The 26,159-nt window shown below is 40.0% G+C and overlaps 1 protein-coding gene across 1 annotated transcript in view; it reads right to left on the bottom strand.

The window, feature by feature from the left end:
* PHEX (phosphate regulating endopeptidase homolog X-linked) overlaps window positions 1-26,159 on the bottom strand; it is a 103,120-nt gene that overhangs the window by 23,850 nt on the left and 53,111 nt on the right. Inside the window, exons 11-14 of the mRNA XM_044442415.1 lie at window positions 25,035-25,163; window positions 20,635-20,736; window positions 7,384-7,461; window positions 2,047-2,150 (exon numbers count right to left, since the gene is read on the bottom strand). Of these exons, the coding sequence (XP_044298350.1) occupies window positions 2,047-2,150; window positions 7,384-7,461; window positions 20,635-20,736; window positions 25,035-25,163 (413 nt within the window). The remainder of the gene's footprint in view (window positions 1-2,046; window positions 2,151-7,383; window positions 7,462-20,634; window positions 20,737-25,034; window positions 25,164-26,159) is intronic.

Below are 26,159 nucleotides of genomic sequence, written 5' to 3'. Positions count from 1 at the left end.
GAGAGAGAGAGAGAGAGAGAGAGAGAGAGAGAGAGAGAGAGAGAAAGCGTTAAGCCACATATGTATGAAAATCTAGTGGGAAAGGGATGACACTAAGAAGCCCTTGAAGAAGGAAAATGAATTGAGATAAGCTCAACTGCATTCTACCACATGTGGAGTTAGGGAATAATTCTCTTCATTTCAAATTATAGCAGTGATGGAGGGATGATTCGCAGGGGACAGCCCTAAAGCTGTGTATTTCAGGGATTATCTGCCATTTAATTTCACCTCCACTGACATTCCTCATCATATGAAGAATCTTTTCACGATATATTAGTGCAGCTAATAGCCACTTCCAGAAGAATGTAGCATCAAGGGTGTTTATCTTCCCGTTCATGGAAATTCTTGTTGAGCTAAATATACTGTGTTTTGCTGAACTCTGGCACAGAAGAATCTCGCAATGTTCCCTTCAGGGTTTTTCCTCACAGCGTTGTTGTTGTATTGTCATTTTAAACATTTCTTCGCCACCTTTCAGTTTAAATGTATGCCTATGTAAAATGTCTTCACTAGCTTTGCAGCCATTGCTAACACAATTGTATTGGGTCACAAACCAAAGAAGCAAGGACTCTACAGATGTTTCTCATACTTGCTATTGGACACCATCCCATTTTCTCCACCAGTGTTTTCCTTGTTAATTATCTGCAGTGGGGAGGAGGAGGAGCTGCCACCGCCACCGCCTTCCCACCACCGAGAGATGATCAGCACTGTTGAATATGTCAGCATCAGCACTCAGAATGAAATGTTCACAAGCATCAAGCATTTTGCTCCTACTGATGGGAGATCATTCTCACTGGATTGGAAGTAAGACCTCTGAGTGAAGGCCCTTTATGTAACTAAAATGGTACCATCCATGACGAAGCTTGTGGGCATGGATTGCTCACTGAAGATTCTTGGATGGAACCAAGGGGGAGCATGAGTACAATGGAACATCCTGGAAGAATGCATGATTGGTTGGCTAGCTTTGCTCCTGAGCATGCCACATTGCAACATTTTATTGCAGGTCACATTTGTTCCCTCTGTTGCTTGACTAATCACATCTTTTTTTTTTTTTTTTGAGGGGGGGTGAGTGTGTATAGAGACTGATCAAAAACCTGATACTGATGACCATCCAAAAGCCTCATATTTTAGGAGAGGTTTCCTTCATTGACTCTAAACTAAATCTTAGATTATAACCAACATTATGTTAAGAAAGAAGTGCAAATGATGTCATTTTTCCACTAGCAGTTGCACAAACAGGTAGGACAGCTAGTGCAACTAACACAAGAAACACCATGACCTAATCAGGTTCCAATGAGTTATGTAATAGCTTGTGGAATGGCTATACAATGGCTCGTGCAATAGGCTGTGAAACAATTTGTGGAATAACTTGTGTAAGAGTTTCAAAAGGGATCACACAAGCAGAATCACAGTATTAGACTGAACCCTGTGCAATGATGAAAAACGGTTTTCCACAAGCATTAGCAGCTTTGTAATAGTGGAATGACACTGCTGGAAACAATCCAGTCTGCTACCATCTCAAGTTTTTGGATCAAACAGGATCCGATTCTGATGAAATACTATATATTTTTTTAAAATACATTTACACAAAATCCGTTATCTTTAAGACCATACAAGACTACTAAGGGCAGCATGTAATTAAATTAGCGATAGTAGCCTTACCTCTTCATGGCTATGCTTCTTTTTATGAAAAATCTAATACATGGAAATGCCAGTTGCACCATTTGGAATTACCACAGTTGCCAGCAAAAATCCAATCCAATTACTATTTAATTATAGTTTCTTTAAAGCTCACATGCACGCACACTACACACATTAAGCCCTAAACCAACCAATGCTAAACAGTTTAAGTCTCACTGATTTCAATGCAATATACTGACACACATGCATTGTTCTTCCATTGCAGTCAATGGGGCTTATAATGCTGGGTGGATGGTGCCCTAAGTGTTTATGCTATGCACATGCTAACTGTTTAGTAAAGTATTCCGTCAAGTCTTCCTGGCTACTTACTCTGTTTTTGGAACTTCTCTTCTCAGCCAGTAGAAATCAGACTGCGCTGCCTGTTTGCGGGTTTGAAGTACGTTGCCAAAATAGTCCGTTTCTGAAAACTTCATCTGGGATTGGAATAGAAGTTAGTTAGTTATTCATCACATTTCTATAAGTGAAGTTCTCTAGGTGGTTTATGCAATGTAAGGATTATGCAAGTATAACCAACAGATTCAAGGGGAAAGGTCAAAGAAGAATGACTGTAATGTTTACAAACCAAAAGATCCTGAATCAAATGTTCTTATTTTGAGCATCTGTACAATGCAGCTATTCAAGACAGACTTTCCCCCAACATATATTTTTACTGATCTGGATATTTTATTTTGATTTGCAAATATTTGAAAACAATGCAGTTTTTATTTTAAACACCCCAACATGTACTTCCAGTGCTATACCATTTCTATGAAACAACAGTAAATGTCAAAACATGGATGAATGTTGACATTCTATAATACCATTGGGAAATGTAACAATTCAGGCATTTAACTAGGAAATCTCATAGTCAACCAAGTGTTTTTTGGCTAACATCTGGCAAGCTGGAAGATTTTCAAAACAGTTGTTCTCCAGATGCCTCTAATATCTAGGGTTCTAAAATAATACTTCCATTTTAGCTATTTCTCATAATTTACATTTTGATGCTGAGTAATATAAAAATAAAGTTTATGTGGGCAAACTTAAAATATCAGCCTAGGGACATGCATGACAAGTTTAAACTAAGCCAATGCATGCATTTCAACGTGAGAGATTTACAAAGCAATATAGTCCAGAAAACATAAAATGGATATTCCCCTGGAGTTTTAAGGCCGAGAGCAGCTAGATATTTATTTATTTACTTACAAATTATGCCCTTCAAAGGCTAATAATAGCTTATTACATTGAAAAATATAGTGTATGGTAGTGTTGGTAGTAAGCGTGCGATACTAAGGGTGTTTAAACAGAAGAGGGCCCCACAGCTCTCAGCATTGCTCAGTTAACTGTCTCCCTAAGGACTGTGCTTTAAGGAAACTACCAACTGAATATAATGCTAGGTCCCTGTTTTGAACTCAGTCCATACTGGGAAGGGTTAAGGTAAGGATAAAAAATTGCTTGCATCTCATTACTGTTAGGGGCTTGTTTGAAAAGAAACATCAATTACAAAATGCTAATGCCTCAGATAACTGAAGGTAACATAAAATTTTATTTTAAACATTTCTATACTGTTCCTATTAGTTTAACAGCTCCCTGGACAGTTTACAAGATACAAATAAATCAGAAGTGTAGATTAAATTCTTGCCTAATCTGTGCCAATAGCCTGTGTCCTAATCGCTAAATGCAAGCTTTGTAAAGAGTCACCTGACTGGGGCTTAGGAAGCTGACTCATAGCAAGTCAGACCACTCAGCTCAATACTGTCTACAGCAGGGAGGGGGGACCTAACGTGGACCATGTGTCCTGGCAGCTTCTTCCCTGGCTCTGCTCCCTTTGTCATGGACAGAAAAGCTCCTATCAGCATCTGACCAGAGATAAGGGATTCCCTTTTTCAGAGCTTAGTAGTGAAAGTACTTATGTCCAATCAGCTTTTCCTTTCAGAACAGAAGAAACAGCTTCTGAGTGATTCCATTCTGCTTCCTCCTGAAGCCTGTCTTGCCTACGTTTGAGTAGATATGATGCTCATGTATAATACCAAGTACAAATGCGCAGGCTCGATGCGTGTGGGACTGCACGATTCCGTCCTGCTTCCTTCTGAATGAACATGCAGAGGCCTGTCTGTTTATTTGACAGTAGACATGGTGGCCATGCTTATTTCTGGGCCATTTACACCCTTTATAAATGACTAACACTGGAAAGGGAAGGGGGGCTACATTTTGCAGCCCTGTCCTCCTTTTGTCTGTGACTTGGATGCCACTGGAATGCAGTCTCCCCAGATGAAAGGGGTTCACCTGCCCTGCTCCAGCCTTGAGCAGCTGCTTTCCAGGGCTTCAGCTAAGAGACTTATCCAGCCAGAGACTGAACCTGGGCTCTCTCACTTGCTAAGCATATGCTCTGCCACTGAGGAGTGGCCTTTGTCCTCGTAAATGTAGTAGAGCCCCATGGCAACCATGCTCATAGGCGCTAACAACCTGCCCTACCATACCCCAGTTATTGTTCCCACACTCTATCACACATCAGAGATCATTTGAGCAAGAGAAGTGCTATTAATCTATTCATTTAATACATAAATTGGTTAACTGCTTTTTTACAAAATGTATTCTAAAATGGCCTGATTTCTGGTTGCTTCAATAAGCTGGAGCAGCCCCCAACGTTCTTATTCACTCAAAGAGCGCTAGCCGAGCTGCACTGAAGCTTCCCGTCACACAAAGTGCTGCCATTACACTTGTGAAATAGACTGAGCAGGCACAAATGAAAGTGCAATAGGTTGTACAAGTTCTGAACAAGAGGTTTCACAAACGTAATAGAGGACTGCTTGCACAACTGCACCTGTACAAACATGGTTTTAGTTGAATTATCTTCTGCATAGCTTGGAAGTGAATCCATTGCTAGGGCAATGTCATTTAACACAGCAAAACAGGTGACTACTGCCCTGGAAGTAAACCAGAACTCTTTAGTCACCTACTTGTATCATCCCAACTACAACTGTATTTCTTATAGAAGATTTGTTGCAGCTGCTGTCTTGCCTGGCTTTAAATATCTGTAACTGTGAAGTTTCGCACTGCAATGATTTGATAGTATGTGAATATAGTCCAATAAAAGGAATGACTTATTATTGTTTCCAAATCCTAACTAGCACAGACAGAACTAGGGCCACAGTGAAGATATTATGTAGTGTATTGGGAGCTACATTTTTTATTTTATCTTACTGAAATATTTGGCATTTTAGTGGCAAGATTATGAGTCAGAACATGGATTGGCACTACCATTAATTTTGTCCAGTGACACAGCTGATGGCAAACACTGTTTTGTGCTTAAGATAGATAATACACATACTGCAAAATAAACATAACCACAGACATGGTTAAGTTTTTCCTGTTATGGTTTAAATAAAGCTTGGGATACTTACTCATCGTCCTCCATTTCAATTAAAAAAGCTTTATTCTCCAGAGATACGATGCTTAACAAGAGACTCATGTAAATAATGTGGGAGATTAAACAGAACTCAAGAAATGTGCAGAGCAAGGGAAACTGTTATAGCTAAAGGCATACATTTTTAGAGCAGAAATGAAGCACTTAGAAAGTTAATATCCCTTTACTTCCAGTGTGTAAGCTATTTACATCTTGAACAATATATCCTTTCAAAACAAAATTTCATTTTTGAATCAGATCCCAATCAAATATCATTGAAGCTTTATGTGTTGTTGGTGGGGTTGTTGCTACTGCATTAACACAGTTATTTTAACAATTTGGCTAGTTTCCCAGGCTACCTAGAATGATAATGTCAACCAGTTATCAAGGATATCTATACCCTGTGTGGGTACACATAAATAGTCACCATCAAAACAAAACAACGTCTCACAAATGGATGGAATTAATGTGTGAGATTATGCACAGATTCAGAAGTTTGCATATTTTAATGCATTGTACATAATTAATGCTGGTTTTGGAGGCTACAAAGAGGGAGAATGATCCATGTGAAGTAAAGCTCAGCTGATGAAAAAATGTTCAGCACCCTCCCCCATCCACTCAGATTTAGGCAGCCTTGCCCAAACACCTTGCTGTACCCTTTATGTCAGGACTAGTTAAAAGTTACTTTTATGCTGAGGTCCTCAATATGTAGATTTAGGAACAAATATACTCCTAGTGTGTTTGGATGCCAGGAAATATTTCCTGACAGTTAAGACCACTAGGGTATGGAATGGGCTTCCATGGGAGGTGTTTGAAACCCCATTGGTGAGAGTGTTCAACGACAGGCTAGTCATGCACATGATAGGCATGTCATGAACAGAGCCAGCTGGAGCCAGGGATCAGACTAGATTGCCTGGGAGGCCCCTTCTGACTTGCTCTGTTTCGATGTTTCTGTGTTTCTAGTAGCTACACTGCACTTGCCTAAGCAGAGTGTGTGTATGCTCCTGTGTCATAGCTTCTAGTAGTGAAGCCTTGCTAGAAACTCCACATGCATATGAGGCACAGCGAGGAGTCAGGAAGAAAATATGCTTCAGAAGGATGGTGAAGAGATAGAAATTCAGAGAACAGACAAAGAGAGAAGTGGTTTGTGGGACAGCAAACCCTGGATCATATGATGGCAATGGAGACAGATGCCTCCATCTTCCTCTCCACAAATCTGTAAACTGAGGTTTATTTCTTGATGCTAGTCTGTGAAGAAATCCAGCAGATGGGATCCACTTTTGGGATCAAGTGAACAAGATATTGCACATTGTTTGGATGTTATTGTGGCCTGTTCATTTCACACAGTCTTTGAGATGTGAGGTGAAGAAGATGAGCCATGCACCTCATGGGGGACACCTGGGCTCTCATTCTACTGCAGTAAAAAGGCTCACTGCTGAAGCGTGAAGCAGGATAGAGGCAAGAAAGAAAAGCAGGCAAGACTGGCAGCATGTAGTAGAGGGCGTTTCGTGAGAGCTGAACATCTGATCAGCTAGGTTCAGATGACATGTCATGGTTCACTGTGGGCTACAGGCACCAAGCTGCATGTGCAATCTAGTTGGAGGTTGTGTCATGCAAACCTGGCAAGTATGGGTTATGCAAAGGTTAAGCAACCTTCACTTAATCCTAAAAGAGACAATGAGTTGTGTGAGGGCCGTTTAACCTCCACACAACCCATGTTTGCTGGATTCTCACAGGTGGGGTTACATATTCAAAATGATGAGCACACACCATACACAGACCACCACTTCATTTTTGGTTAAATAAACCATGGTGGGCTGTCATGTCATACAAAGAGTCTATGTATATGTCTGTGGGCATGTGTGTAAAGGGAGATTTACCATCCCAAGCTCTAGTTGAAAAGCATTGTTGTAAAACTTCCGTTGCAAGTGGAATACTGGTACTGAGATTCTGAAAAATGCATTTTCCTTCCATTCTTCTTCCTTTTCTAGATGACCTCTTAAATAACCTATATTGTGTGCTTCTATAGAACATGGACATTTTAATTGCAGTCCCGTACATGTTTAGGTAGAAGCGGACAGAAAACATCCTAATACTGCTATCATACCACAGCCAAGCAAGCAATGCTGGGAGTTGTACTACCTTTTTCTGTCTAAAAATACATAAGATTGCACCTTTAATTATTTTGCATGTTATGCTTGTGCTTCATATATTGCAATTACCATAACAAATAACAAGCAATGATAAGAAAAAAAAAGACTTACTGTTTTTATGCCTTCATTAATATATGTATCATTCATTATGAATTCAGGGTAACCCACTTTTGCCAAAACTGCCTTTGCCTTTGGAAAGAAATAGAAACATGGTGATGACAAGGATTTTTATTTAAACCATACTGCAATTTGATTAGAAAACAGGATTGCCACTTGCTTGAGCACCAGGAACTTTGTCCAGATGTTCTAGAGATAAACCCTGGCTGCAAAAGCAGGCCTGACACTCAGCAACCCTGATGACTACGGATAAAGTGGAACACGGGTACATAGATGGATTGCACATGTCCGGATTAGACATAAAAGGAAGTAGAACCTCTTGGTGGAGCCATGCACATGTACATCATCCATGTGCAAGGAAAGGATGACATTGAGCCATCTCAGGTGGAGCTGGCAGCACGAGCAAGACTAGTGGTCTACCCTGGAGCAAACTGCAACATATGTGGACTGTTTGTTTCTGCACAAAGAAATGGGGTTTAGGAACCTCTTCAAATGGCCCAAGGCAGCTCCAGGCTTTTTGACCCAGAACAATCACACAGAGCTACAGGGTTCTGCATGGCAAAAGGCTTTCATCAATGGCATCCTTTGGCTCAGCAAATACAAATTCCTATAAAATAGAAAAAACTTTTTGCAACATGCAGACCAGTCTGCACAAACATATGATCCACAGATTTTTTGATAGTACCTTCTTACCACAGTTAGTTCTATAGTTGCTAATCAATCTAGTTTGGCCCCAAGGAGTAGGATTTCCTGATATCAAAAGTGAAAATAATATGAAAGCAAATACAGTTGCCTGAAAACTGTCCAAAACATGAGATGTTGGGAGACACCTACAAATTCAAAAGAAACCATTATTTGCATGCATATTGACTTTTTTGTGTTAAGACTACTATTCTCCTGTAGGTCGAAACCCCATCACACAATGGATATGATCCTGGTTCCAGCTGCTGTACTGGCTGTTGACCTGAGGAAGTCAGGGAATGAGAGGTAAATGGAAGCCAGGCTGTAGATGGGTTTCTTTATCAGGCACTGTTGACCCCTGGGACTCAGTGCCTGAAACCTTTATGATAGTCTAAGAGGCAATCAGAGTAAAAAAATTCATTATTCCTTCAATTCCTTTCTGAACTGTTCCATTTTATAGAATTCAGAGATGTTATTTCTGTCCATGCTCAGTTTTATAGCATAAGCATTATCTTTCTGTTTCTGAAATAGGGTAGCCACCTATACATCTCTAAATAGAGGGAAGATAGGGGAATCATTTTGCTAAAATTTGCATATACTAATTGATAGGTACAGTCTTAGAACATTTAGAAGCATGAGCACATATGGAAAGTATTTAGAATGTACATTTAGGGTGCAATCCAATGCACATTTAGGAAAAAACATACCATGCTGAGAGTAATAGGTCTTTTTTCGATAAACATACATAGGATTGCACTTTTAGAAACTTAAATAGAAGCACAATATATCTATCAAAGATTGGACTGAGACAAGGTGTGTGTCTCTACCCATTCAGTTACTTGCTGTTGATGGCCAATTTCAAGGCTTCTTCTCCCTCAGTTTTTGGTGGCTCTTTATCTTCAAGTCAGAGCTGGACTGGACAGCTCTTGAAACAGAGGACTGTGCTCTGTGAAGCAGGACACATGGCCACCCACTCCTTAAAAATTTCTCAGCTTTGTGAACCTCAAGGTAGCAAAGTGAGGCAACTAATTTAGTTGTGTCACCAAACTTAGCAAATCATTATTGATTCAATATTTTAGGGTATTTGCACAACTAGGAAAGGAAAGGTGCTTCTATTTTGTCTGAGGTGCAACCCCCCCCCCCCCAAAAAAAACCCTGATTGACTGGATCTTGGCTATGCATCTTGATGATGGGGGTGCAGGATGGAGGTGACATATGGCCAGTTTGGTCTCAGGTTTTTTATTTACAACCTGAAATTAAAATCTCCTCTCTGTGATGTTACCATTAATTGCTAGAGAGAGAATTAAGCTGTTACTAACTGAAGAATACAGGTGGGGAATTAGCTGCAGCAACAGATGAACTCTTAAGCAAGAAAGATCCCATTGTCATGCAAATGTCCTTAGTGACACAAAAACAATGGAAGACAAATGCAGTGCAGAAGAAAATGGGAAATGAGGCAAATGATAACTGAAGAGAGTATTTTCACTTAGTTTTCCCTAAGGAAAACCACCATTTGGAAATGGTGCAGAAGAAACCAGACATTCAACAGCATCTATTTTGATCATCTCATTACTGTTTGTACAACTGACTGAAGCTGTGCAAAGATTGCTAAACTGATATATTTGTAGATTCATAATTTTCTTCCTTCTTATATCTTTCTCAAGAATGCAAGAGGGGAGAGGAAAACTTATTTAAATTTCCACTGAGTTGGCTGCTTAAAAGAGCTAGGTAAGTCACAAATGTCTTGCATGTATGCAAAAAGTTATCATTTTAATCACTTAATTAAGCAGTCTTCGTGTTGAATCCAAATAAATATTCCTGTTCTCTTTCGTTTATTAAGCAAACACATGAAAGAAAAATAATAGCTGCTGAAGTGTTGCCTAAAAACAAACAAAACTATTCATTTTGCAATGTGATTCATTCTTCAGTAGTTTTCAAAGAATATGCACAGATTAACTGGTCCAAACATGTGGATGATTTATGAATTCACCAGTCACTGCAAAATGTTGATCAAATGCCAACACTGTAGACACTCTAACTCAGAACAAGAGTAAAGAACACCATTGGAATTTGGATACTTTATTTAAATGCATATTATATTATTACCTTTCAAGAACAGATTTTATTTATTTGCTTCGTTTCATCCATTACAGATACACTGATCAATCCCTAGCACATCTGAGTACTGCTCAATAGTATGATTAGGCAGCTGCCAAAGACTTGAACAAGGAATATGGAACAGCTTGGCAACACTTGAGTTGTGTTCTCCTTCTTGATTCAGATAGGGGGAGAGCAAAGAAAGGGCAGATAAAGAAGCTGTTGTTTTGATGTCCCCACCATGCCCAGAGTGATATTCAGGCACTGTGGACATCAAAATGGTGGGTGATTCTCAAGGTGCCCTGGTACTGGCCATCATGGTACCAGTGCCACCAATCATAGCCCTCCTGAAGTAGCAGCCCAATTATGCCATTTTGCTGGAAGGAGGTTGGCATGTGGAACTGACCTTGAGCTGGTGGGGAAAAGTCTTGGATTGTATCAAACAGTATTTTAACTCTGCTGTTTGCCAAAAATCCCAGGCACAATACTTTCATCAAGGTGTTAATTTCCTCTGGATCCCTCATTTCTTTGCATAGCCTTTTCTATGGTGTGAAACTGATATTGAACTTGTTTTAATGGCTGTTATTCACCTGGGACAAGCATGTGGAAAGGTCCCCTTGGAGCAATTTGCTCTTTGACAAGCATTTCAGTCACTTCACACCATCTCTAAGGTTTTCTAATCATGTCAACGTTTCTGTATGACAAAAGACAAAACATCATGGTGCTTCTGGGAAATTACTGACTTGGTGAAGTACAAGATTTAGTTATTACTTTCTTTTAATTACTTATTGGCATACATATTAATTTATATTAATTCCTATCTGTTCCAACCAATGTGAATAAGCACAGAGGAAGCTGTCTCATGCCCCATAAATCCCTAGGTCCTCCAAGCTTGGTATTGTCAACACAGACTAGAAGCAGCTCCCCAAGGTTTCAGGCAAGATTTCTTCTGTCCTACTTGGAGAAGCCACAAACAAAACCTGGAACCCTTTATGGGCCAAAGAAGTCCTCTGGCACTGAATTACAACCTCTAACTTAGCAGAGGTAACCATTTATCACAAACCAGTAGAGCTTCCCCCAGGCCCTCTGTTCTGAAGATGCCATGATGTCAAGGGGCTACTGCAACTAAGTGTGAGCTCAGGTTGGGGCATGCTAGGAATGGCACCTTTTTTTTTTTTTTTCCCCCTGTCTGGACGTCCATAGGGTTGCACCCTAAGTGCAGTAGCTGAGCAGTAACAACTTCCCAGGGGAGTCTGGTGATTCCTGGTCAGTGGGGTTCATCAGCCATTGCAGCTTTTCTTCAGAGCTTTTGTAGGAGGTTCTGTAGTTCCTACAGAAATAGGTTCACCACAATGCAATACCATGGATACTCTTCTAAAGTGCTGAACAAAAGCTGCAATGAACAGGAGCTGCACTGACATAGGAGTCACCAGCCTCCCCTGAAAATTATACATAAAATTTGGAGAAGTAGGAGATCTTGATTAGGATATCTCCATAGTGGTTATTTTGCTCATTGGGAGCCCAATGGAGCTACTCTGAAGGGAAAGGGGTAGAACTTTAACTCTGTTTTGCATGCGCTGCACTAGATACCTGTGTGAAAGAGGCTTCCAGTAGAGGGAACGAGTAAAGATCCTCTCGCAGAACATGACTTCCCCATATTGCTCAGACACAGAACCAGAAATAACATCCATAAAAGCCCTGCATGGCCTCTAAATGAGTACGACAGAAATCAGCGTGGTAGAGTGGTGATCTCAGATCCTCCACTTCTAGTTTGGCCCTTAAGATTAATAGCAGGGCATTTTATCCACAGACTTCTTGAGACTGTTAATTCTTGTTCTGAAAGGGGTCCCTGAACCACTAGCTATAAACTGGGCTTAGTTCAAAACAAGATAAAAAGCCTTTAACAAAACTCTTCTTAGACTACATTTTAATGCAACCAATTAAGAGCCTGCACATATAACATGTTACACTGAAAAGCTGGATCTGCTGTGGCAACAGTTCTACAATAATCCACGAGGAATGCACATAACCTTTTCTTCTTTACTTTAAGGGCAATGTTTATATCTTCTTTAAAAATGAAAGCCTTTGAAAAAATTAGCACAAAATCCAGTTCGAAAGCCAGAATCTTTAATGCCAATACAATGAAGAATTCACTGACAACAATGAATTTGGTCATTATATACAAGCCTGTGTTTTCATTTTGCTTGAAGAGTAGACTATCTGAATGCCATCTGCTAAAAACCCTGCACACATCTTGCTAGTACTCTATTAGTTTTAAAGATGCAGGAAAATGGAATGAGACAATAGAACATTGTTCAATATATCTTGCACAGAATTCTCTTCAAACTAAAACTGCCCTTATTGACTGAAGATTTAGAACACTGTGTCTGGAAACGGCTGCTTTACAAGCTGTGATGATGCTTGGTCTGGACTGTGGAGCCAAAGCCCAATGCCCTCCTGCCCAAGAGTCTCAAACTGACCACCCAAAAAGCTACAGGTGATGAGTACCTATGTAGGACTGGACTGGCAGCATACTCTCTCTACCAGCTCAGCTGGTAGGCAGGCAGAAAAACCATGGCAGGCATCAGTAACGGTAGACTGTGTGATTAATTGCTCACACCAGCCCAGTGGGCCTCATGCAGGCAGACTTTTGAAAAGCGTGATAATTACTGCTGGCCAGTTGTTGCATTTTCACTGATTGCAAGGGATTCTTTGGTGTGCATATGCACAGGTCTTGTCCTTGTCTATTCCTTCTCCTCCTTTTCCACGTCAGATGAAAGCACGGCCATGAGCGCATGCTTTGGTCTCATGCAATTGTGTTAGCCTTATAGAGTTACGCTGGGATCTGGAAATGAAATGACAGCTGGGAGCCCAGGGCTAAACACAATTTCCTTTCCCTTCACCAGTTTCCCACAATCTGTCTGCACTGTGCTTGGGTTATTAATGGAACTGACATCCCTGTACAACTGACTGAGCACTGGCAGCGGCCAGGTAACGAGGGAGACGCTGACTGCAGCAAATCATCTAACACCAGAAGATTAGTGATAACTGAACACGTTATGGCAAATGGTTTCAGATCAAGCCACAGAAGAGGAACACTTTTCACCTGGTAACTAAATCCATGGTTTTCTTCGGGAAATTACATATAAATTAATGAAAGGAGAATTTAAGGGCACTTGGTGTCTCCAAAAGGTGGAAATAGCAACACCATCAATCCACTCATGCCGTACATGTTGTGAGCTGCCCAGAGAGCCTCATGGCTAATGGGGCCACATACAAGCTAAATAAATAAATAAATATATTCCTGCAAAACCACCCGTCAAAGTTCCTCATGCCTGTTCCATACTATTCAAACCAATCCATTCAAGCAAGCCCTTAAGGGTTCTCAGAGAGTAAGGGTACAAAACTTTTTTCAGCTGCCCTCCAGCTTCCTCTGTCATCACCTACCTACCTACCTAGCCTACCTACCTCTTTGTCTGTCTTACATTTAATGTGGAGTTCAAAATGAAGTGCTATTTTCCAGCCAGCCACCATATTTTTTTCTAAAAATGCTGCTGGGCCCCATGTAGGCGTTCTAACTGACAAAGATGACCCAAGGCACACAATATTCCCAAAAATATTACCCAAAATTCTTCTTAACAATCATGGAGAACATGGAGGAGCTTGCATATGCATGGGTGCTCATGGGCATTGCACTGAGAACCTTGGGATTATTTATATATATTTAGGAAGCTTCTATGCTGCCCCATTCCCCGAAGCCTCGGGGCGGCTCACAATAATAAATAAACACAATATAAAACAATACAATTTGAGTCGACCTGGCCAATAAATAAATAAATAAAATTAACAAAATTAGGTAACACCATAGCAAATTAGTTGATAGCATATCAACCATAGGCTTATTTATATTAAGAATATATTTCATGTAATTTAAATTCTTATTCCTAATTCAAAGAAGCACTAACAGGCAAAAAAAAAAAAAAGTTTGTAGGCATCTATCATGTCCAATTACTCTCAGCTCCCACTTTTCATTCCAGCAGTTTTGGGAACAGCTGAATCAAGAAAACCCATGAAACCTCTGGAGCTTCAGTCCAAGGCCACATAATTGTTCCATGAATCCAATGTGGAGGCCAACCCAAGTGTCTCACAGTCCATATCACTCATCTCCAAGTTCAACAACATTAAAAAAACCATTCAGTTGGTGGAGAGTGAGGAATACAATAATTTATCATGCCCAGGCAGCAGAAATACACTATGATTTATTCTCTCGATGATAATCTGCCACTGATTTTTTGTTTTGTTTTGAAGAGACAGCAGTAAATTACTATTTCAAAGAGGACCCAAGTTAATACTACATTAACACAGTCTCAGTCTTAGGCTACCTCTATCTCTTTTCCCTAAAGAACACTTATTATGGAACACATAATTCAATATAGTTTTGCTGATAGAGCAGCCTGTTATCTATGCCTCTCATGTGAGGTAAAGGAAAGCCCTTTTAAAAGCACATTTTCCACATTCAGCATCTTTTCTACTACACTACAGGGTGACTCAGACATGGGCTAGGAGGAGAATTATTGATGAATGCATTTACAACCAGCTAACATAATAAGCTACTGAGTATGTCAGGCACACAATAGCATAAATACCCAAACGAAATAGAGTCAGTTAAATAATGTAGTTATTTAAGTGGTAAATGAAGAACGAACATGAAATCCTTCAATTAGTAATAGTAGTATTTTAATTTATATCCAGTCTTTACCCTACAAATAGTGCTCAGGGTGGCTGACAACACTATAATATAAAATATAAAATTCTAATTAAAGCATAAAAGGCAAATCCATTAAAAGCACATCTGTAATAATCAGAAAGAGAGAAACAGCTCCCACCAATTAAAACCAATTTCAACAAGGCTTAGCAGAACCTGTTGGTCTTATACTATGCTCCTATTGACTGCAGCAAACAGCATTACCAGGATTCATACCACAGTATGGATGTATATTCACAAGCTTCAAAAGTATTAATTGGCTTTCTCATTAACTGGACACACATAAAGCAAGACATATTGTTAAAAAATATAAATCCAAGTCAGGAAATCCCCTTTTTTGCATCAGCGCAAATGAAAATACAACAAAGATGGGGCTAGACCGAATTCTCTAGACAGGGATTTCCAGAGCGTGGAAGCAACCACCAAGAAGGCCCCCTCTCATGTCCGCAAGTGAAGACCTCTGATGATGACAGAGAAAGATCCTTCAGAGAATTAAACCTAGGCAGCCTTATATTGAAGAATGAGCTCTTTCAAATGGCTGGGTCTCCAGTCGCATGCTGTTTACTAGGTAATAACCAGCACCTTGGATCATGTCTGGAAACAGAGTTGTACTTTGCAAAGCCATTGTAACAAGGGTGTCGCATGCTCATATAACTCTGTCAATAGTCTGGCTGCAGCATTCTGGACCGGCTGAAACTACCAAAACTGTTGTTAAAGAGAGCCCTGTGAAAAGTACATTGCAGTATTTCATCTGCAAGGATTCAAGTCATGAATCCTTATTGCCAGATGTAAGAACTCTTAGCATTCCAGGTTGAGCTTTTAGCTGGATTCCTGGCTGCCATCAAAATGTGGTCATCAAGGTTTAGGCTTGACTCAAGGACTACAGCCAAACCCTGAACCTCTGCTAAGGAAAGTGTAATTCTAAGCAGGAGAGATTGGATCCCTATCTCCTTATTGGTTTTTTTCTTTTTTTTTAATTCAACAGAAACCCCTCTTGCTTGTCTGGATTAAACTTTGATTTGATTGCCTCCATTCAGTCAGTGATTAAACCAGATATGCATTTAGAACTTGAAGAGCCTCCTTGGATTTAGATGGAAAGGAGACACAGAGTTGGGTCTTAGCAACATGCTGAAGGCATGGACACAGCTCATCATGAAAGGTGAGAGAGAAATTCATTTGACTTACATTTCATGCAAACATACCTAATTTCACACTTTAGAAACTATACACAAACAGCAATTCAATTATCATTCAAAATGCACTCTTCTCTGAATTTTTGGGGAGTGTATCAATAAAAAAGAATACAAAAATGCTGATGTAAAAGGAGAATACGCACAAGAATAAGGATGTCAGTGAAAATAACACTACAATGCATAACTTACGGCGAAATAACTTATTAAAATGTATATATAAAGCAAAATTGCATGCAAACATGCATATCAATTTTCATACAAACCTGTTTTTTTAAAAAAAAACATCAAACTGATATTGAAATAGGATAAATGAATTTAAGATTGGAAAAAGAAGAAATGAGGTGATGCAAGTTAGATTGGCATGCTGGATGGCTGCAGTTCCTAATTCAGCCACCTGGCATTTATCAGCAGTACCTTCAGTCCAAGGTGATAGTCACCAAGGCTGTTCAGGCATTTTAAATTGAGAGACAGTCCAAAAACAACCAGAACATGTACTTCCTTCTTCTATAATGACCCAGCTGTCCCTCCGAACCATACTTTCTTCCTCTTTTCACTGCCATAATGCCTGTTGTAAAATTAGAATGGCTGAATCCTGACTTTGTCATACTTAGATTAGACCAAGTGAAATCAATGGGACTTCAGTTACTCGTGAAGTTACTGATTTCTGTGGCTCTAAGTATTACTAATTCTGGATTCAGCCTTATATCTTTTCATGCATGGCATTACAAGCCGCTAAAAGCTACAGCTTGTATGAACTATGGCATGTGTGAATGTAGCGGAATGTGGAAGAGAGCCATTTTTGATCGATTTACATTTCAGGTTTCTACAGGAAAGCACCCGTTTAAGTCTCAGGAGTTGTACATAAAGTACATCCAGCACAAAGGAAGTATGGAAGTTGTGATAAGGGTTGGAGGAAAATAGACTGAAATGTGGCATTACTCACATATGTTTGCCTCTGGAGAATAGTTAATATGCTATTGCTCAGGGACAATAAGGCTGTATCTATTTTTCTTTCACATGCCCTTAGCACACGGCCCATTGTTCTACTCAAATAGGACTAAAAATAGGAATGTCTGAGGGGCAAGTTTGGAATGTGTAAACATGTTTCTTGCTACTCAGTTTTGATAAACTTTCTATGGTTGTCAGCTGAAGGAGAATCTCTGCATGTAATAAACGGTATTAAAATGTGTGCGACACATTTTGCAGGCAGATTGTAAACTATGTTGTGACAACCCAAGGGGAAACCTTTTTTAAAAGACCTTTTACCCATAATACTGCATGCTTTAAGCAAAGTGTTTCATGAATAAATATTTCCTCTAAAGTTGTAAAAAAATTACCCTTTTTACCAATATGAATGCTCTTACTGTAGCAGACATTAAAGGGAAATGAAAGATATATTATGGCCATGTAACTTTTACAACTGTGTCGCTGGCTGATTTAAATTAATACTGGTTTAAGCATCACATGTTTAAAAAAAACTAGAAAGAATTAATACGCTGAAAGGATTAATTGCACTGAACAGATTGGTGTGTACAGATTACTTTAAATCTTTGTTTAACATAAATGTCTGGTAAAATACCTTTGGATAAAAAATAAGGAGAAAATGAAAAGAAAATCAAAAAGGTATGAAGGTGCAGCAGTAGCCAGTTCTTACGCTGTCTGCAGTCCATGGAAGCACCTTGAGCTCCATCCAGAGAACTGTGCATGAATTGCACTTTACATTCTGTGACTGTTTTCTAATTATACTTTATTTGCACATAAATGCACTGTTAACTGTCTATTGAATCCCTGGATTTGCTTAAAGCCACTTAAAAACAAGTAGAATGGAGTGGTCCACCAGGAAAGGCAACTGGCCTAATAATCGAAAGCCTTCTCTAAGGTTTGGATTAGGAGATATTGTTGAATGAGGTGTGGATGTCCATCAACTATTCCAGCTTGAACAGAAAACTTAGTTCAGTTTTAGTCCATGTCACTTTTGCATATGCTCTCTCACAAGGCCATGCCATCCTGTTTCTGCATTAATCTACTTTACATGCTTTAAAATCTGCACAAAAGCTGTATACTGTTTTTGAGAACAGTGAAAGCCGATACACAGCCATGTTCCAGTCCACGATTATTCCAGGAAATACAGTTTGGATCAGTTCCTAATGGAAGTCACAGAGGTCAAATTCCTCAAATGTTCCCACAAGAACATAGCACAGAAATGCTGGCACAGGGTAGAGCAGCCTTGTCCAGCTCCCTCCTGATATGTTGGACTACAGTTCCCATCATCCTCAAAACAGCAGGATTCTTCCCTAGGAATGGAGGAATTTCTAGGCCACATCTGGAGAAAGGCTGCTGTACTTTAAAGCAAGTCAATTAAGGTTGTGCAAATAGCAGCGTCGCTTCTGTGCCAAGCACTACTGCAGCCTTGCTTCTGCAGTACTGTGGCTCAATCTAAAGCCCTTGTTTTAACTTTTCCCTAGCATTGCTCTGAGCCACCACCAGGAATTTAAAAAGGTGGATGCTATTTTGTCCCAGAGTGAGAAATGGACATGATAACTTATGTGGGTCAATCAATGTTACAGCTTGCTTCTGATGCAGCAGAATCCAGAATCCCACTTGGGGAGGGCACCGATGTAAGAAGGGGACCACAAGTGGCCACTGTGCAGAAGCAAATGTGCCAGCTTGACTGGAGGCAGCATCAAGCCACATGCACATCTATAACATTGTTTCTGCCATTTTACCCTATTCTATCTGTGTTTACCAGGCCATCCAGTAGCTTCTACCAAGCTTTAAAAGACTTCCATAATAAGATCACACTTATTTGATTTTATCTGATCCTTGTGCTCTCCTCTGCATTTCTTCTTCTCCAAACTCCATGACTATGAGGGAGAGTGTTGAAGCTTTTGCAATGATGACAAGTACTCCTAAGGTAGGTCTTATTTAATGCTGGGTTATGTGGCATTTGCAATGGGAGCGGTACCTCCATCCTCCTTCTGAAAGGTTCCTTTAATGACTTATGATTTGACTTCCTCCTTGGAACATTTTCAAATAGTTTCCCTACAACAGCTCCATAAAGCAATGATGATAACTAACTCTACTTCACATGATTATTAGCTACAGGAGGTATAGGAGATGTGGAAAACAGCTGCAAAATTCATTGTTAAATGCATTAAGAAACATTCTGTCAGGTATCCTTCATTCCTGACATTTTCACCTGGCCTTCTTACCTGTATCTTTTCACACATTAAACCTCTCCTTGCACTATCTCCATCAATGAAGTTCTAGTCAAGCATGCTTCAGCTGAAAGCTGAAAGCTGCAATAGTTCATTCATTTGTGGGGGAAGAAAGGTTCAAATATGGCAGTAAAGAATTTTGAGGAGCAAAAGGAAATGCAAGAGAGCTGAAGTGAAGCGAGCATGATTGTGATCTAGAGCCATGTTCTGAATGAACCCCTTTATCTCCCATTTCTGAGGCACTAATACTTAGGAAGTTTGCAGTCCACCTCCAGCTGATGTCACTATTAAAGTTCTCAGCCCATTTTTCCCATGTAGACATGAAAATAACTACTTGCCATGCAGACTGTTCACCATTTCCTGAACTTCATTCTGTACTGTGTTCAGAATGTTGGCCATTTACAGTGCGTCTTCCATTTTGCTTACCTCTTTTCTTTCTGAATAGGTTCTTGAAAATGGTACATGAATTAAATATTTTAAGTGCATTCATTTTCTCATACACACCATCAAGAAACTTTAAAGTCTACTTTTTGAAGAGAAAAAGAAATCAAATTCTGCCTGTTTTCATCTGAGCACAGAATTGTGCTGCAGCCTCCATACCAGTCCCCTCACAAAGCGCATTTTTCAATAAGATGCTGCCCAATCACCTCCACAAATAAGGTGAAAAGGCCATTTCTTTCTCTCTGCCTCTGTGTATGAGTTTTTTAAAAAAGTGTTATTCTATGTGATGCTTGACATTTGGATGAGTTTTCCCTGAGAACTTAAAATGGACAATGTTAACATATTAAAATAGACAGTTTCAAGAATCCTCGGGTATCTGTGAACAAGCCACATAGCTGTCCTTTTAAAATGTCATGCAATGTAATTAAAACATTACAGTTCAGAAGGGATCAGGGCACAGAGCACATGTTCTTCCTGGACTGCTTTTGGAAGAGTACATGCTTAAATGCTGCCTCATAGAAAAGAACAGGGCCAGCTCAAGACACGTTGCTGTCCAAAGTGAGGATCAAGACAATACATCCTTTGTTCTGTCTGCACAAGCTGACTGGACTAGTGGATTGTTCTTAATCCTTGTGGAGGTGACGTTCCTTTCAATCACAATGGGATTTATCAGAGAGCATAGAAAACATATAGTTATAGATGTCATTTTGGAGTGGGATTTCCCAAGCCACTGAGACTAAATGCAGAATGCAGATATTCACAGCTTTTTGTGGCAAAAATAGAAGCACATCATATTTTTCAGATCACTGATCCAATTGTCTGAAACTTACATGTATTGATATGCATTTACCTTGTCAGTCGCTTTGTGTTTGGTTTCCTGATCCATCCAGGTGTTTTCTTTTTCCAGCATATCCATGAAGGCCCAACGAATCCCTTCAGTCAGCTCTGTCATCTGCAACAAACATTATTCCCCATAAGAATTTAATAGATGTGCGGTGCTTTCAGCCCAGTCCAGTGAAGGAAGTTTGCATGCGGAGGCAGATGTGTCTGTGTTGTGGGCAGCCAAGATAGGGACGGGTGTGTATTGGAATTTGCTATGTGGGACCATGTTTATATCATCATCAGGGAGGTATGCCTTGCACTAACCTTGCAATGATTTCAGCATCAGTTGAGAACATTTCTGTTTTCCTAAGCATTTTGAAGCTAGTATGATGTTGGAAGCCATCCCGAGGCTTATGCGAATGGGACGGCATGCAAAGATTCCAAATAAATAGTAAGTTTGTTTTATGGGGATTTTTACTGCCTTTTACCATTTAATTGTTTTGTTTTATATTCTGTTTGTATATCTCATCCTACTTCTATCTTGTGCTTCCTTTAGAAGAAACCCTGTTGGGTAACAACTATAGTGCTTAGAACATGGACTTAGAACATTGGACTTGGACTCAGGAACTCTGAGCCCACACTCAGCAATGGAGCTCATGGGGAGACTTTGGGCCACTCACTGACTCTCAGTCTAACCCACCTGACAGTGTTGACGTGAGGATAAAACGACAAAGGCCAAGAAGGACTGTGTAAGCTACCTTGAGTTCCTTGCAAGAGGTAAAAAGACAGGAGATTGCTGCATTTATCATCATCAACAACAACAAAGCAGCAATACAATAAATGATTAAATATACAATGTAGTAACAATGTAGTAACTAACTAGTAACAATGTAGTAATTATATATACAACGTAGTAATGAATTATGAATGCCCAGGAAAAGGAATGGGTCTTAGACAGATGCCAACATTGGCACCAGGACACACCTGTGAAGGGCATTCCAAGTCAGGCACTACTGTGAAATAGCCCCTATCTTGTACCAGTGTACTCCTTTCTAATGTTAGGACAGCAAGACAGGTTTCTTCCCCTCCTCCAGATCTGATACCACTGGCAGACTGGTACAGGAGGAAGTGTTCCTTCAGGCACTCGCGCTACAAGACATTTAAGGCTTGTAGGTCAAACTCAGCAGTCAAAATCAGCCTTCATGGTTTGCTGTCTTAATTTGTTTTGATTAAAGAAAGTCTTTAAATACCCAGATCAACAAAGAACTGGAGGAACCTGTTAGAAAACCTGTAATCTCTGTCTAGGATTGATAGAAGAGTTGAAAAATGTTTGAAAAACACACGTGCACAGTTCAAAGGAGAATTGCGCAGTCTACTGCTAACAGATTGCACCCCGGTGGTCAATTAAAATGTGCAAAAAGGTCTAGGAAAGAATATTCAGATCCGTAACTATGGAATAAGGGGCAGATGAATCATCTACCTGAATGAGAGTTTTGATATTGACCTAAGTTGAAAACGAATGTCCTTATCTAAATGACCGAGGGGAATTGTAGCATCTCATATCTATGATTCATTACTGTCCTTTTAATATCACATCGTTTTGGTACAATATGGAAGTCAGTATAAATTTAGCATTAAGAATGACCAAGCATTCAACAGTCAGGAGTAAACTGCATCCCAGGGAATAAGGTAACTTGGAGAATATTGATGGCAGAGCACTGTTTCAATTAACTTAGTGCACTAATGAGGTGAACTCCCTGTACTTAGAGGTTGCCAGTTCATATTCTAGCTCTACAATTGGACCCTGGTGTATATTCTGGTTTTTATGCACCAGCTGTAGCAGTAGGGGTGGGAAGAGAAATCTATTCATACCACCAGAGTTGTTATCAAAATTGTTCAGGCGTAGCCATATGAAATGCTGCCTTGACTGCAGGTCAAAAACAGTGCTATATTTAGACCCAAATAATATCTCTTTGATAAAAGGAGGGAGGCAAGTAGACATCCAGGGCATGAGCTCATCAGTGACTAAATCTGAAAATACCATACTTCCCATAATTCATTGTTTCTTTAGCAAGGACCTTCCTCTAGATAAATGTCTATGTAGCTGAAACATATGTTGAAAAGAAAAGACAAGCTAAAATGAAAATGCCATCTTATAAAATGGGTAAGCAATCTGGCAATTCATTTACAAACCAGTCCCCATCCATGTTTACCCCAAAAAAGTCTTGGTGGAATTTGATACAGATTAAATCAGGAAATTAGTTAAACATTTAAAGGCCTTTTGCAACATGATGCCTTCCAGATGTTTTGCACTACAACTCCCTTTAGACCTGGACAGCATTGTCAATGGTCAGGGACAATGGGAGCTTCAGTTCAAAACATCTGGAGGACATCATTGTGGGGAGAGTAGCATTTCTGTCATTCATGGTATTTTTCTAACCCATTCTGAAAAATAGACCCAAATATGAAATGCGATAAACTGAAGTTCTATAAGGGAGGGATAGTAGCAAAGCACAAGTTTTGGGTATATATCATTCCTAGATTTAGTTATTTCCTGTTATTTCCTGTTAAAGGAGTCAAGTTCACAAGAACCACTGCCAGGCCAAATAGACGATACCAAATTAAAGGAGACAATGATCTGACAGTCAGTGCTGCAAATGCAGAAGAAACTGGTATATAAAAATAAAAGCTGATATATAGAAATGCACCACTCAGGCAAATAGTCTTTTTCCCTAGCAGTGTAATGTGCTAGCTATGATCATATAACTTCTTTTTCAATGAGGAGAAAGAAGTATCCCATATATTTGCTACTCTTATGTTATGTTTCTCTGTGAATAGACTATGAAAACTCAGCTTTTGGAGACCAAAAAAAGGGGCAGAAGTGTTCCAAAAATTGGTTGAGTTTTCTACTTTGCTTTTTCCTGTCTTTTTCAACTGGATGACTGGTAGCACCAGTGACTGTCCAGCATCCTCTCTGGCATTAAGGGTGCCTCCTTTGGGACCACTGTGCATGCATTGGGAAGGTTTGAACGTCATCCTCCTGGCTATCAATTTGCCAAAATATCCACCTCTTCACTTCCTCCTGGAGGTTTTTAATGGCAAGAGGGAAATCCATTTTGCTAATGGAGATCTTTTTTTATTTCTCCCACAAGAAAGGGTTGGATTTTGCAAAACAAGCTGGGTAGGAATGTAAGCCTCCCCAGTCCATGTGCAGTGGTCCTGATTCAGTTCAAGCCCTGGTCACTTCAAGTCCTGTACATCTGTGCAAAAGAGAGAATCGGCTGTCACCTCTGGATCCATAAGACCAGACTAAATGCTGTAGTGGCAAACCATGTGCAGAATTGATCTCTTCTCAGATCCTTATAAAAGGGAGGAACTGAAGCCTACTTCACACCAATTTCATTCTGCCCCTTTCCCCTCCCAACCTCCCTCCAAACATTTTAAGCCAACTTGTCCCAAAGGAGGTCCAAAACTTGCCACCAATCCCTTTAGCAAGGAAAGTTTGGGTTTTTTAAAGGCATTTCAGTTGGGGAAAGGTCAGTGGGAAGGGTCCAGCTTTCTGCTCCTGACCATCCATGCTGCATTTTTCTGCACTGCTTTTTAATGGGGAATTGGCCCCTGTCCCATTTTCCCTGAAATCAGCAGATTGATCACATCTAGCTACTCCCAGATGTTAGGGTGAGCTGACTCACCCTAAGTGGTGAGTCAGCTCTGTTCTTCAGACTGCCTCTTTCTCTCAAGTGTCTTTGAATCTGTCCCCTAGCTTGTAGATATTGGATTCTCCTTCTGTCTAGTGACTTCTGTCTAGCTTCCATTGACAGATTAGCTGGCACTCCTACTGGACAATGAATGCCTATTAAAATCCTGATCTTGTCACAGATGATTCCATGTTGGTATAATATGCAATTTGCTGCAGGAGTCAAGATTCTCCTCTAAAGTAGGCTCTGCAGAATCATGGTTGCTCATCTTGCACTTTCTTGGGACTAATCAAAGCATCCTTCCATGATGGTTATATATTGTGGAAAAACTCCCCTCCACCTGCTTTTTTTTGCTAGCGGTGATGCTGATGTCAACTGCCATTCTCTGGTCCCTCTGAACTTAGCTGCAATCCTCACAGCAGATGGGAGAAACAACCTTTCCAGTGACAATATAGTCTTCCTTGTTGTAATGTAAAGTATTTGAGGGCAGCTTGGTCTTTGAAGGACAATTAAGACCCATTCACTTTGCAGACAGACCTCTCCTGGTGAAGATAAAAAGTGCTAGAACTGCTTTGTAGACATGGACAATGCAAAGGCATGCATTTTGCACTCTCCTTTTGGCTTGTCTGTGGGGTTTTCATGGTGACCACCCAAACTTCAACATTTACCATAGCACCACTGTGGGAGAAGCAAACAAATTTCAAAGTCAGCGAAACAAGTGAGAACCTACCATTTCCCTCTTGTCTTCTTGGAAGTGTAGATCTACAAACATTCTGCCAACAACATAAGGAAGAGCACTTTCCACAAAGTTCACACACTTATCCCATTGAGGCAGTAAGGAAGTCGTCCCTTGGATTACCTGTTTTGATTTAAGACTGATAAATCACACGTTTCCTTTGGGAAGAAAAACTGTGTACTCAGGGCACAATCTGCAAAATCAGACCACTGTCACTGCTAAGCATAACGACTCTTACTGATGCAGTCACTCTTTCCCTGTGTCTACCACTCAGACTAACAGCTCCCATTGATATCAAAACTGTAAATGCAAAATAATTTCTGAACTAACCATCACTACCCAGCAATTACTTTCCAACATAATATAGCATGTCAGTCTAACAGTTGTAAGTTATTTGGTCTAACTTTCCATTTCTAAGACAATAACAATAATTTACAGATCAAATCAGGACTGGATCACATATTTGGGGTGGTGATTGCTATAGCTCCATTTCTCCAGTAGAGCAAGACTGAGCCTGGGCAATACTTTGACGGAAGTTCTGAGATCCAGGAAAGCTGTTGGCTCCATAATACTATAAGAGCAACCTCACACATTAATTGGTGGGATGTTTTCTGTTTTACATTTAGAATCCCTGTGTTCTACCAATATGTCTCCAAATTACAGGCAAGACTTCATGCTCAAGATTGTACAGCTAAGGCATTAACAGTTAATCTGTTTTTAATTATGTTGACTATTCTTATTTGCTGAAAGACTAAGAAAGGACTGGCAGGACCAGCTGAAGGCCCACCATTCTTGGCCAAAATAAAAATATCTCAGCAACCTGCTGGACTGCCAGAAACTGGCCTTCTGTTCAACTTTGCATAATGCATGAATGTCAGTAAGAAAGACATGCAGTAGGAAATTATTGGTGTTGATTAGTTGTGACTAATGGCCAAATGAAACACACTGAGGGAGGGTATATCTGCTTCTGTGTCCTCTGTACATCTCAAGCACAGAGAAGTGGTTAAGGTGTACATTTTACAGCAAAAGCTGCTCACATGAAAGAGAATGAATGCTCCAACCATAAGGCAGTTTTCTGCCATGCTAGTTCAGCTAATATTGGAGCTAAGCTAGGAGAAA

The sequence above is a fragment of the Varanus komodoensis genome, unplaced genomic scaffold (genome assembly GCF_004798865.1).
Source record: "Varanus komodoensis strain SLA01 unplaced genomic scaffold, ASM479886v1 scaffold4, whole genome shotgun sequence".
Lineage (NCBI taxonomy): Eukaryota > Metazoa > Chordata > Lepidosauria > Squamata > Varanidae > Varanus > Varanus komodoensis.
This window is presented reverse-complemented; position numbering and strand designations above follow the sequence as displayed.